Source organism: Dysidea avara, chromosome 4 (genome assembly GCF_963678975.1).
Source record: "Dysidea avara chromosome 4, odDysAvar1.4, whole genome shotgun sequence".
In the NCBI taxonomy this organism is placed as follows: domain Eukaryota; kingdom Metazoa; phylum Porifera; class Demospongiae; order Dictyoceratida; family Dysideidae; genus Dysidea; species Dysidea avara.
The window spans coordinates 49,122,856-49,136,889 of NC_089275.1; the positions used below are offsets into that span (position 1 = coordinate 49,122,856).

Sequence of the window (14,034 nt, forward strand, 5' to 3'; positions counted from 1 at the left end):
CCGGCTATTCGAAAGGTTCTGTAGAGGAAAATATCTTGGTCCCAATCACATCTCCAAAAAGCAAAACAAAACAGTAACAGAGGAGAAGGTGAAGAAGATCATGTTTGATATCAGATCGTTTTGAATGGAGTGGAAAGTAGTTATGTTCTAATTAGCCCTGCCTTTCATTACTACAACAGAGAAGTTTGTTTTGTTAAACTACCCAGAGCTGAAGTTGGAACAAACAAAGGGTAAGAAACTTTGTGCCTGCTCTTCACAAAATTTTGTAATTACAGAATGAGAATGACCATCATTTAGTTGCAATAGTTGAGAAATTTTATGACATAGTAGAGCGTGTGATTCAACTGAAGATAGACATGTAGACTACAGGAAAATACTTGCAGAGATATGGAAGTATAGTGAATTTATGTATGCTATCATATTCTCAGTCAAGCATCACAAAAATTTATAGCCACTAGTCGTACATTGTGGAGATGGGTGATACCAATATTCTGTACTGAACAAGTAGTCCGGTTCCCAAGTTTGTAATAATGCCAAGTTGTGAAGGACAAGTCAGGCTGGATTTTAGCTTATATTTTTGCAAGAGACCAAACCTTTGTGGTCCCCATCAACCTACCAATTTATGGAGCCCACCTATCAATTTTCTGATATATTAGTTTGCAAAAAGATTACGACATTCTAATAGAACAGTCATTTGTTCTAATAGAGCAGTCAGTAAGTGATCTCAGAAGGAATCTGTAGGGGCATGCCTCCAGACCCCCTAGTAAGGCCATGTGTGTATTTTGCACACGGTACTCAGCTTTACAACTACCTGGAACAGACCCCCTGCTACGGGCTTGATGTCTTCACTATTCAACGTTCCTTGGTACCTTAATTTGGCATACTGCAGTATGTATAATGAGAACACCATGGACCTACTTGAGTCCTCCTTTATGTATCTTTGCTGACAGCGGAAGGTGTTGATTTGTGGTAGCTAGCACCATGTAATGGCTTTCCTCAAAATTATTATAATTATGCACCTATTAATTGCTCCAGCAATCAGTTCGATATACATCATCACATTGTGTCATTTGTACCATTAAGTAAACATGTACGTGTTTGTTCATGTTGTGGTAAAATGTATCTATATTAGCTTAAATAACCTTCTTGATGAATAGTTGGATTTCTTTGTGAACCAGCAAATTTCTTTTCATCGTCTGTTGTATTGTACTGATGAGTTATGATGTGCCACATGCATTATAATGTTTGTTTATTTAGAATCATTGGATGACTATTGTCAATCTTGTGGAATGATTAGTTTGGATGATGATACAACTGACATGGTGAGGTCTAGTTATGCATACAAATTAATGTATGGATTCCATAGGTCAGGTGCAATAGTTGCTCATGGGGGTACCATGAACGGTGTTTAGGAAGACATGCGGTTATAGCCAGGCAAGATGAAAATGGATACAACTTTTCTGGGTCTTGCTGTTCGTCAAATGGAGCTGTACCTTTGTAACTCATGTATTGGAGCATACTTAGCTATATGTGTAACACAGCATACCTGATTCCAAACACTATATGTTTGTACTAATAACTGTATCACACAGAGGTGACATTATGTAGCTAACCACGTGTTGTGTTACATCTGGATGCATGGGATAATGTGAGAGTGAAACTAACTACGTGTACCATTTAAGGCTGGACATTAAAGATATGATGTTGGACTTGAGTTACAATGTACCAAACCTTGTGCTGATATTCATTTCATTACTTGTGCAGTGCTTGCATGTGCTGGGCAACTGCTAGGAAAAGTAAAACATGCAGGCTGGACTGTGCCCATCAATATCAGTAGATCAAAACGAATGGCTTAGCCTACCACAAATGCTGTAGTATACGTAGCGCAACACTGAGAGAGAAATACAGTGCACCTTATCCAGGCCAGCTGCAGAGTACGCAAAGCCGGGAACCTTAGAGGGAGAGATAGTCAGGTAGAATGCGTCTTCAGTTCAGTCAGGAGCTCATCGAGTCCTTAGTTCAGTTTATCCATGTTCCTTCAGCTAGTATAAAGGGGGTAAAATGAGAAGCCTGTGATACGTACTTGAATCGGCCAAGAACGTAACGGTGGTACCCAGTTCATAAAATGCGCAGCTCTTACGGTAGTTTACAAACTGCGCAACAATTTATAAATTGTTGCGCATTTTATGAATTCACAAAATCCGCAGCGCAATTTATAAACTGCGCAAATTCACAGATTGCGCCTAACAACATCATCTATGCGACGATCGACGGTTTCTATGCGACAGTAGACGATATCTATGGGACGATAAACGATAACTATGCGACGATAGACTATGACTATGAGATAATAATGATGCGATGATTGCCGATCATCACGCGACGGTGACGATGCGGCGGTTGACAGTCATCACGCGACAATAATGATGTAAAGGCGGAAGTTGACGAGGGGTTGCTGGCCCCACGTGCACCTGACACGGTTTAGTGAAAAGAAGCACGTTGCGAGTGGTATTCTTGTGGTGACTCTAGAGAAGGTAATAATAGAAGCATGTGACTATACAATATTAAATACTTTTCAGTGCAATGGCTGAAAGGTTAGCTAAAGTACTGGAACAACTAGCAAGCAAAAATGACATTAAGACTGCTGTGGAAATTTTGGAGGAGAGTTGCAACCAGAAGGCTGACAAACTTAGTAAGCTGAATGGTCTTCTGTCATTCATTGAATTCATAAAATATTAATACAGAATTCCAGGATGCAGGAGAACTAGTGAAACATTACAAGGCCAAACAAGTGGAGAGCAGGGCAAAAGGAACAAAGCTGGAAAACAAGAAGTCATCAGATTTGTTTTCAGTAAACTCCAAGGTTTTATGATCACACACTGACTGTCACTGCAGTACCATTTAATGTATGACACCATCTTATTTCAAAAGGGAAAAGTGTTAGTGATGCACCAATACCAAGGAGTCCCTCACAGTTAAAATCATGTACAAAATTTTAAATTTTGAAAGGTTTTGCAAAATTTCAAGGTTTGAGCTTGAAATTTTAAATTTGAAAGTAATTTCAAATAAATTTATAAATACCTGATAATATTACAATTAACTCCTGAATGATTCAAAAAGATGTAGTTACACACATGCAGTGATAAATACACTATTGCAGTTGTCTCCAACATTATCAAAACCAGCCCATAGACTACTTCTTTAACTTGCAAGATAAACCTTGCATAATTTGCGAGATAAATCTTTCATAGCACTAGTTGTTTATCGGCAATGTTTCATGATTAACTCTAAATCTTACCTAGACCTTTAGAAATGCAACTGAAGCCTTACAAAACAGTTGTAATTGCCTGGCGGTTGTAATAAAATGTCAAATGATAATTCTTTTTATAGGCTCCTATTTCGTATTAGATGTTTGGGTAACAGTTTAGAGGTAAAATGTAAATTTTACCACTATAAAAGTTGACAATATAAATATCTGTGACTGATGAAGCTTTACTGGATTCAAGGAAAACTTGTTAGCAGCTCATCACATTTCATGGAATATGGAGTTGTGCAATAGCGGGGCATGTGCTAATGAAAAGATCCAGGCCAAAAATTTCAAATTTCAGGTGAAAATTTCAGATTTCTAAATTATTTTTTGTGTGGTTGTATGAATTTTATAGAAAGAGGGACCCCTTGACCAATACCAATCATGATGCTAGTATCAGACCTATTTTGGCTGTATCGCACTTGTATCTAAATACCCGATGCCAATGTTTACTGTCCTTAAATTGCTGTTCAAGATGGCAGGGTACATAGTTCAGAGTTTAGTTGATATAAGCCATGAATTCTTTGAAGAAGCCTTCCACTAGCATTATAAGAACAAGACAAATGGCAGTGAAGCCACGAAATTAGATTCAGTTCCCTCCTGATTGATGGCCACAAAACCAGCAAACTGCAGTTTATACACTGTAAAAATTTAGTAGTGAATTGCTCTGCCACAATACTCACTACTTTTAAGTAGTGACATTCACTACTTTTTGTAGTGAACGTCACTACTTTTTGCAGTGAACGTCACTACTTGGTGGTCAATGTAGTGACGTTCACTACAAAATTAGTAGTGAACGTCACTACACAAAAATAGTGAGTATTGTGGCAGACATTAGTAGTGACGTTCACTACATTTAGTAGTGACGTTCACTACATTTAGTAGTGACGTTCACTAGTTTGTTTTTACTGTGTAAGATTAGCAAGTTTATGATGTTAGCACAGACACACCCGAATGCCCACAGTCTTCCCCCAACTACAAAGCTGCCAACTCCAACAACAAAGCTGCCAACAGTGTTCCCTTTAAAAAACAATTAATGGCTATACACACATACATGCATAATTTCTTGTATTTACAGTGCAATAATAATAGTATACATAACTCAGCTTTAAATTACTCAGTCTTAAATTGTTCACTAGCTTTTAAGCCCAGCCGTCTCAGTGGTAGCGCAATATTGATGCTGTCAAGTCCACACCTGCACAAACTGTTAATACGCCATAGCTATCATTCCTCAGTTGTTCTCATCGCCATGTCCCACTATTAAGGAAATTCTGGATTGTAAAATGTGCACTTCTAATTAACCTTTTGCTATTCATGAGTAGGTATATATCTTCTCACTGTCATAATATAGTGGAATTCCAGGCCTTGATTAACTGTATTGATAACCTAACTTTTTGATTGCAACTCCAGATTCACACATTAAAACAGTGAAACCACTGCATACACTTAGTCTAGTGCACTGCAGAAAATATAGCACACAGGGGTAGCATCAGCCAAATATACAGTACAAGGTGAAACTGGGTGCTATACTTGCGTCTTGACCACATCCTCATGCTATATTTTCTATATTGAACTTGCCATGCTTTAACTAGTATTTGAAGGAATCACAGTCTGTGGGAAGCGTACATTATGACATATAAACGTCTTGGTAATTCTTGTATCAAGTAAAGTAAGTACATACATTATGTAGCAACTAATTAAGCTGATGTACTTGCTTGTTTTCGTGCAGCTTAACTTTGCTAAATATTAAAGATCAGGCCGTTTTTCTTACAAGATGGTTCTGCCTGGCAAGGTGCAAGTGCCAGGATTTTCAAATAGCGACAGTTATAATGAAGTAGTTTCTAAGGGAGCAAAAGGACTAGGGGTAACAACTGCACCTGAGAGATTGTCGTTGAGTTTCAAATGGATTGATACGGGATGCCCCATTGCCTAGTGGCTGCCAGTGGAACCTAGGCAATTATGTCAGTGAATTTGGTGGAGTGCAGGCAAGGGGGAAAAGGACATTTGGCATCTACATGCCATGTGATGCTGTGGATGAGGAAGCTGGGTTACATGTCACTGCTAAGGTGAGCTTACGTATGAGTTACAAATAGCTTTTGTGAATATGTCAATATACTCAATAGGTTCAATTATCAGCTAAACGCAGTCTAAGCAGCAGTGGTCAATTAGTTACCAGTAAGAAATACACTGAAATTATTGCATAATTATAGTGAAACTTACTAATTGGGATATGCAATACATATGTATCGATACAGCAATGTATCGATACAGTAAATGAGTACTGCAGTTTGATACTACACCCAGACAATATTGATATATTGAAATACTCAATATATAGAACAGTCTGTGAGCAGTGTTGGACAAGTTACTTTTTAAAAGTAACTAGTTACATATTACATATTACTTGCAGCTGAACTATTTAGTTACAGTTACATATTACCCATAAAATAAAGTAACTATAATAATATTACATATTATATTACTTTGTGTCCACAGCCTTAAGCTGTCACGTGTGAAACTACCACCTTATCACGTGACATGATTTCGTTGTTGGGCAATGTGCAAATCTTGGTTATAAGTAAGAAGCTGGTGAATAGGCTTCATTCAGTAGACTTCAATACTTCATTGTGGCTAGGCATTACTCAGTGGATTACTAACGAGATTAGTAACTTTGTTACTTGTAGTAATAATAGTACGTAATATTAGTAATATTAGACTCGTTACAGTAACTATATTACTTAGGCAACGTGTTACATTTGTAAGTAAAGTAACTTGAGTTATATTACCTGTTTTTATGGCGTATTTCGTTATATTACTTAGGTACCACAAAAGTAATAATATTACGTAATGCGTTACATAAGTAACGCGTTACTCCCAACACTGTCTGTGAGTACATTAGACCATAAATACTATAATTACAGTACTCAGTATATATAGAGTAGTACTGTAATATAGTGAACTCTTTCTACTATTGTGCTCTTACCTGATTATTCTCTAGAAATTTAAGCCTCAAAGAGGATATTGGTTGATTCACAAAATGTTAAGTGACATAGTGGCTAGCTGAAATAGTTGGTTATGCTAGCTAGCACCAGTCATAACTAGTCATTACGTTATACATAGTATCGTGATGCAGTGACCCTACTACCCTTCCTAGAAGTTTCTATTTGAAATCCTAGCAACTTAGCTGAATTTTGTGGTAACTAACTGTCTAACTTACTAACTATTGCCTAGCCAACAGCTATTGTTAATGCCATTGGTTTTATTTCTACTGTATTCTCCATCATATGAACCATAATGTATACATTACTCTATGCTTAGAGAGATGATGATGACAGCTTATAGTGTTAGTATCATGAATTTTATAGTGGATAACTTTCTTAAATGCTACCCCAATATGTGCAGAACCAATGATAGATAGATTTTTACATTGCAGAGCAAGCCAAGTTTGAACAACCTCATCATCATACTCTTCCATCTGGTGCTTCTGCATATAGTCCTATTTCAGTTGATTCTGAATCTAGTGATACAGTTCTAGAGATTGTCTTCAATGAAGCAGACAGTGCCACTTACTGTAAAGAGCACAGTGTTAATATATTAACATGTCATACTGCTTATTCAGGTACCTACTGTCCTGTTTCATCTGATAGAATCATATCATCAATAATAGTCAAGGGACTAGAAGGGATATGGCGTTTACTATCGTGCAAGTCCCATGTAACTTATGATGCAATTGCTGAGGAAATGGACAACGAACTGTGTAAGCAACCTGAGCTGCAGGAATTTTTTTTGACAGAAGTGCAATCTGGTATTACAATGAGCTAAAGTTTCATTAGTTTTCATATTTCATTAGGTGGTACTGTTTACCTACAAGCACAAATGAATGGTAAAACTGAAGTTGCACTTTAAGATATCACCTTTTCTGTAAAAGGTATGTAGTCTGATTAGTTTGTTAGTTTTTAATCTGATTAGTTTTCAATTATATTTTGTCAATTCCATGTGTCTCAAGTATTCTGGCTGTTCTGAGTAAGGTTTCAGATGTTTCTTGTAAGATGCCAGGCTGAAATCATCTATACCCTATAGTATTATTTTGCCTGACTTTTCAACCGGATGTTCACATGTCAAATTTTGTCCACCAGTACTGCCTCACTGGATTAGTTTACCAGGAACCTGTTTCATTTTAAACAGTACTTCAAGGCCTATAGTTTTGCATGAGTAAGTAGCCAGTGAGTTATTGTTACAAGTTCTTGTCTTACTTCAAGCAACATAGGCAATATAAGATTATTTTTTTAGGGAATATTACCTTAAGGATGAAGTATATAGGAACGTGCTGACTTGTTTGTCATGCAAAACTGGTCTAGAAAATGAAACGGACATCTCAACACTATATATACAGGCAGACAAAATTTGCCACTTGATGTGTACAGCTAATTTCTCTACAACTAGTAGCCCAGCTGAGCAGCAATATAACTTGACATTAGTTCTCTTACACGCAGAAAAAAAACTTGTTCACAGTCAGCTGACTTTAACACTTAATGAGACCAGTGCAGCACCCTTGCTGGTGATTTCTCCCAACCATGGGAAAGTGGAGTACAAGTGGGAGAAGAGGGTATCGTCTTTCATGAATGAGTGGAAGAGCATTGAAGTACCACCATGGACTTGTCTAGTGTATGCCACTACCCCTGCACAGTACAGATGTGCTGTTGATTCATCAGCTGTAGTGTTCAATGTGAAAGGTTGGTACATTAACTATGTGTGAAAGATTATGATTAGTGCCATGTACTGGATTCATCAGCTACAAGCATTAACACTTACCACTAGTTGTCATAGAATAAATCTGCACACAATAAGCTGTCTGTAATCTATGTGCTAATGTTATTTTCCTGTTGTGTTAGCTAACATTCCACGCTTTTCAAGGAAAAGTACTGTCGATGGTAAGCATTCTTCTGGATATCTCATAATTTATTATAATCATGTTACAAGATCTATCAGTTCCTTTTGAAGAATTACGTTTCAAAGAAATGATTGGTCATGGAACATTTGGTAAAGTCCACAGGGCAGAATGGAATAATAAACAAGTTGCTCTGAAGAGGATCAATGTCCCTGTTGGTGAAGATCCAAATAAAATGATTGTTGATAGTTCAGAAATAGCTGCACTGAAGTGGGTAACTAGCTTTTAATGCACTATTATAACATATGCATATATACAATGTCAGGTTACTTAAGCACCCCAATATAGTGAGCCTACTTGGCTACTCTGTGTCAGAAAATGAAATTGTTATAATCATGGACTTTATTGAAGGTAAAAGTCTCCATGAGATGATTTTTGGGAAGGAGAAAGTAATTACCAGGGTTAGTAACAAAATGTGTATATTATAATTTTATTGACCTATACAAACAGATTTCAGGCACACAACAGCTTAATATTGCAAGAGCCATTGCATGTGGTATCCAGTTTATGCACACTCATGATCCAGTGGTTGTCCATCAAGACATAAAGCCGTCAAATGTCATGGTAAGTTCCTCACTATACTGTAATTTATGTACCAGTATGTAGGTCTACTGTATACACATATAATTGTAATATAGTTTGTAGTGATGTTATGAGTTGATGGGTCTTACTACAGATCACCAATGACCTTTGTGGAGTACATATTTGTGATTTGGGGATTGCAAAACTGAAAGAGGTATCACAGGCTACTGTAACGACTGTTACTCCAAATCCTAAAGGCACATTTCCATACATGGCACCTGAAATGTACGAAAGAAATCGTCGAGGCACCGCTGCTGATGTCTATTCCTTTGGATGCCTGATGATTGAGCTTTTTGGTCAGAGAAGAGTATGGGGTAACTTAGTTACTGCACAGATAATGCTAAAAATATGTGGTAAAGTGCCAACTCCACCCGCTGTAAATCACCTTCCTCTACACTTACAAGATGTTTGCAGGTCATGCTGTAAATTGGATGCTATGGAGCGTCCAGATATTACTGCGGTACTAAAACAACTCGATGTGTATAGTGAATAGTAGTTGTGGTTCTGTCCATATTAGAAAACACTTATGATGACATTTATTACATAAATGCAAATAAATAAATCTAGAGTTTGAAATTGTTATGTCAGTACGACTCATGTTTAACTGTGCTAGAATTGCATCTGCTGCAGCCACAAATTCAACAGGGTAAAAAGGTTCTGGTAAATATGCATGTTCTATATAGCAATGAGACCAAACAATTAACTGCAGTGGTTTCTTATATGACATCACTCCTGTAAAACAAGATTCCGAATTTAAAAAAAAGTTGAAAATTCAGGATTAACGTAACCTACCATTTAATTGTGGAAGGTAGTAAAGATCAGAAGGAACACCAGCTGGACATCCTGCTACTCTGTTTAGTCGAATTCTGTGGGAATTCCACCGTTCCTTGAAGTCCTGAAGAGCTTCATTTAGAAGAGGCTCATAAACATATCCCATACAATGCCTATACCACCCTCACATCTGTAAAGTGCCTTGGTAATGTTTATGACACTTACTTGTGTATGGTATTCTGGGGGTTAAAGCTCCCTTCTTGAATCAAGTTCTATACATGCCATTTTAAAATTCATAGTCATTCAATGTTGAGCTCACTTTAAACATATTAATCCACCAATCCGTCACAGAATTTCGAAGCTGAGCCCACCAACTCTCTATTCTCTAAAGACAGGACATCATTGCAAATCATACAAACATGCACACAAAATATAGTAATACACTACGACTGTAGTATAAAATTCACAGTTGGTACAACCATACGCATGCAACAAAATTTAACAATATCTACAATTGTGCTCCAAAAATCTGAAATTTAAACTCAACTGTGTTAGTTGTTGAAGGTCCAAAGCGAAAGCTTCTTTCACCGCTAAATTCATCATCATGCTCATGACGTAATGCCATGTGACAAGCTGCTAAAGTAGTGTTTTCAGTACCGTGGTCTGACCGTACAATACTCGGACATCCTGTATATACAGTGTATCATATACAAGAATTTAAAGAGAAAATAATGTACCATTGTTTTCTAAAACAGACAGCAAATATGGTAGTAAGATGACATTGGGATCATTGTTGGTAGTCATCACTTTTAGCCATATGACTTTCCGCGAATACCTGAAAAATTAGCGAATCTAACTATATGATAAAAATTTATGAAAGAATGCTAACGCTTACCCATCGATGCAACCATGAATAGCAAAGCCATAAGGTTTTAGTTTATCATAGCCATCTAAGTGCCACACAAAATCCGGTCCCTGTTGTTGCATAAAATCAAATTACAGTTGATGCACTGGCACAATACTTTGTTTTGATACACACGCCTTTTAAGCTGATGTTTCCTTCTTCGTTTAGCTCCTTGTGGATCAAGTATAGACATCATCATTTGAACTGTATTCCTATATTTATGGTCACAAAGAAAGACAATTGCCTGCATAAATATTATAACAATTAATTCATATACCTTTTAACAACCAGTTTATGTCTTTGCTTTAAAACTACCCACATCTGTCTATAACCAATGTTGTTTCTGCATCCTTCTAGTTCTGCCTACAATGAAAAACATTATTGTTAGTTACTATGGAGCAATTTTACCTAAATGTGGGATAGTGCTTTCATCAAATGCTGCTTTTAACGTGATCGCTACTTATTGTTGAACACAGGAGTAAAATCATGCAATAGTTTTGTATCAAAAAATTGTGACTAATTAAATGCAAAGAATGTAAGTACATGGATATAGAATGCATTCAGCCCCACTGAGTAGGAGTTGTGGACTACACAGACATTTCAGTAGGTCTCACACCAGTCACGACTGTTTTTGTCAACAAGTAAAAAAAGAAAAGAGCTCATCAAATACCTGAGAAGCCTCAATGCAACTGCATTTTTGTCAGTACAACTGAGCTAGCTAACATGAACAGATCTGGGTCAGATCCAGATATTCAATAAAGTGGGTAAAACTAATTAGATTAGAAGAAAATGTGGCTCAAAATATGACCCAGATAATCCAAATGATTTGACCCACTGGCATCCACCCTATTTTGGGATCACACAAGACTAGAAAGCCACCAATGGAAAACAGCTGGCATGAAGGTTAGAAATGAGTATCACAGCTACCATTCTATGTTGCTGCCCTCCTTCAATACTATATTCCACCATGCAATCACAAAATGTAATTACATAGGAATAAATAATGCTTACTATGCTTCCAATCAATTTTGATTATAGGCCATGCCCTCTTTACAGCTGTTGTGGTTCATAATAAAATAAAGGTCAAGTTGAGGCATACATGGGTATCTTTTCTTTTCTTGATAAAACACAGCAAAAATAAAACATACCGTAATGCCACACCTTCAATAATAGCTGCACATAAGTGGTACCACAACTAAGTTTGAAATTAAAGGCTTAATTATTACTAAGCATCAAGTAGTGGTCAATTTTGAATAGTCGACCAACAGAACAGTGTTTCATCTTTACGTACATTAAATACCTCACATGAGAGAGCCTAGTGTTATGAATTAAACCACAAAGCCTATCAAGCACCAATTATCGGTACAAGGTACATATTATTGGCATCCTGTACTTCAGTGATTGATCAATATTATCAACAGACAAGGTAAATCTGTATGCAACTACCTGAAGATACCTTGAGAGATGTTTACAGAATATACAAATTTGAATAACTCTGTGAGACCAGCCGTTCAAGAGATATTCAGGTTAGACTCAACAGCAAGCTGCCTTTCAATGCAAAACCATATTATTAGCCATGTAGCAAACAATAATGCAACAGCCCACGGTGGTACTAATTGGCTTTTATATACTACTTACAAGTGTCAAAAATTATTATTGCCTTGGTGACCTGCACTAAACTGTGTGTACCTACACAGCAGTGGAATTCAGCTTGGTGATACAATATAAAGTAGCTGTATAGTCTACGCCAATCCATTTAACTTGACAATAGGACTAGGACTCTGACATTTAAAAAATCTGTTTTCACATAAAGCTGTAACATGTGATGATAAAACTTTTGAAGCAAGGACAAAAGACATGATGTAAGGACAAGTCAACAGAGTATAGCAGAAGATTAACATAAATGACAGGAAATATTGCTTACTTCAATAGCTGCTTGCACATGAGACAATGGTGAATACTGCACTAACACTCCCTTACGGTGCAGTCCCAAATCATGAATCTTCTTCTTTAACCATGTCATACTGTCATAGACAATATATAGTACAATCAGGGATTTGTAGTGGTGATGTCACTACAGACAATCCTGTTATGGGTTTGGTTTTGAATTAATAATCAGTCTCGGTTCACAAAACATAGTCTCCATACAGATATTTAATTATTGTGGATGTTATAATGCTGAAAAACACTCATGGTCCTTAGTGATAACAGCACAAAAGTTACTGATCATGATGCCTTGTCTGGGCAACCACAGTGATGAACCTAGAGGCAAACTCACTGCATACTGCTGTGATTTGTTAAAAACGCAATAATGAAAAGGAAACTGTCAAGAAAAATTTATGAATAAACAGTGTAGAGTTAACAAGATATGGCCACTAATAATCTGGACCCATAATGAGAATTGCCCATAAATAAAACTATAATAAAACTATTGGACCCTACGTAAATTATATTATAATGACATCACCATTGAGAATCCCTATTGGCTAAGATACTGTATTATATAATAGCAAACTAATGATAAATTAATGCATATACCCAACTGAAACACGGTGTACAATCTGAAGATACGCAAGTATCACAGCGATCTTCTTGTACTGAAACCAGTACTTGCGTATAAGTCCTGGACAAAACAAACAGAGAATATCAGCCAACAATTAGTATAGTTATTATTACTGAGTCATACATTCAATCATTCACTGATGAGCTGATCAGCAAGACCATAGATTATAATATTACTACTGATTAAGACACAATTAACAGGGACAAGGTACTAGTTTCACCAGACCAACCTGTACAGGCTGGCCTGGTGAAACTAATATAACACAGAATGCCAAACAACTCTAGGCTTAGTGGCTACATGGTGAGCATACAATATGTTATTACCATCTACTCTAGGATCTGACTTCGACATAGCATAGCAAACGTTGCAAGTGACAAGAAGCAATATGACCACACACAAAGGTAGTCTGCAGCACATGGCGATGGTGCTAGTATCATGCACGTGAGTTAAAGTAGGGTGCTCCATTTACAGCGCGATTCACCCGCCTCGGATTCACCTCCTGGCTGCATCGATCATCGCATCATGACTGTCAACCGTCGCATCGTCACCGTCGCGTGATGATCGGCAATCATCGCATCATTATTATCTCATAGTCATAGTCTATCGTCGCATAGTTATCGTCTATCGTCCCATAGATATCGTCTACTGTCGCATAGAAACCGTCGATCGTCGCATAGATGATGTCGCTTGGATATTGGCGCATGGCGCGACCTTTAGGGCCACCGTAAACTTCAGTGATTGAGTCAGAAAGCATGCATTATCAAAAAGCTACTACATACTTGTGCTGTAAAGTAAAAATGGTATAGGCAATGTTAGGCATTGTCGAGTATTGTCTTTACCGGTAGATATAATAAAGCAGTACTGTTGTTATCTTGTGTATTTTTTCCTTGGAGCATTACTCACGTCCCCTTGGCACATCGGCATGCCCAGCAATAATAATAAAAGTAGCTGATGGTGAT

At 37.2% G+C, this 14,034-nt stretch overlaps 3 protein-coding genes and 1 long non-coding RNA gene across 6 annotated transcripts in view; 3 read left to right on the forward strand and 1 right to left on the reverse strand.

Moving 5' to 3' along the window:
• The window catches only part of LOC136252616 (importin-9-like), a 39,320-nt gene extending 37,589 nt beyond the window's left edge, over window positions 1–1,731 (forward strand). For both annotated transcript variants that reach the window (XM_066045122.1, XM_066045125.1), the window contains 2 exons: window positions 1,258–1,322; window positions 1,367–1,731. The gene's annotated coding sequence lies outside the window, so the exon portion shown is untranslated. The remainder of the gene's footprint in view (window positions 1–1,257; window positions 1,323–1,366) is intronic.
• A 554-nt stretch (window positions 1,732–2,285) lies between these two features.
• Window positions 2,286–3,940, forward strand: LOC136254336 (uncharacterized). The gene is made up of 3 exons (XR_010700438.1): window positions 2,286–2,534; window positions 2,580–2,692; window positions 2,745–3,940. It is a non-coding gene; the product is annotated as an uncharacterized lncRNA (long non-coding RNA).
• Window positions 3,941–4,226: 286 nt separating this feature from the next.
• Window positions 4,227–7,235, forward strand: LOC136252612 (uncharacterized). Of its 2 annotated transcripts, XM_066045110.1 has the most exons (5): window positions 4,227–5,373; window positions 5,431–5,482; window positions 6,741–6,926; window positions 6,975–7,112; window positions 7,158–7,235. In XM_066045110.1, the coding sequence occupies exons 1-5, from the start codon at window positions 5,323–5,325 to the stop codon at window positions 7,211–7,213; spliced, it is 483 nt and encodes a 160-aa protein (XP_065901182.1). In that variant the 5' UTR covers window positions 4,227–5,322; the 3' UTR covers window positions 7,214–7,235. The 2 variants fall into 2 exon arrangements, with proteins under 2 accessions (XP_065901182.1, XP_065901181.1); XM_066045109.1 differs by having other exon boundaries at window positions 6,741–7,112.
• A 2,065-nt stretch (window positions 7,236–9,300) lies between these two features.
• Window positions 9,301–13,752, reverse strand: LOC136253948 (uncharacterized). The gene is made up of 12 exons (XM_066046605.1): window positions 13,399–13,752; window positions 13,051–13,135; window positions 12,437–12,536; window positions 10,790–10,875; window positions 10,631–10,724; window positions 10,504–10,583; window positions 10,346–10,443; window positions 10,156–10,295; window positions 9,928–9,993; window positions 9,834–9,880; window positions 9,630–9,781; window positions 9,301–9,569 (listed from the first exon to the last, which is right to left on the reverse strand). Exons 1-12 carry the CDS (start codon window positions 13,538–13,540, stop codon window positions 9,301–9,303), a joined length of 1,359 nt encoding a protein of 452 aa, XP_065902677.1. The 5' UTR covers window positions 13,541–13,752.
• Between the last annotated feature and the right edge of the window lie 282 nt (window positions 13,753–14,034).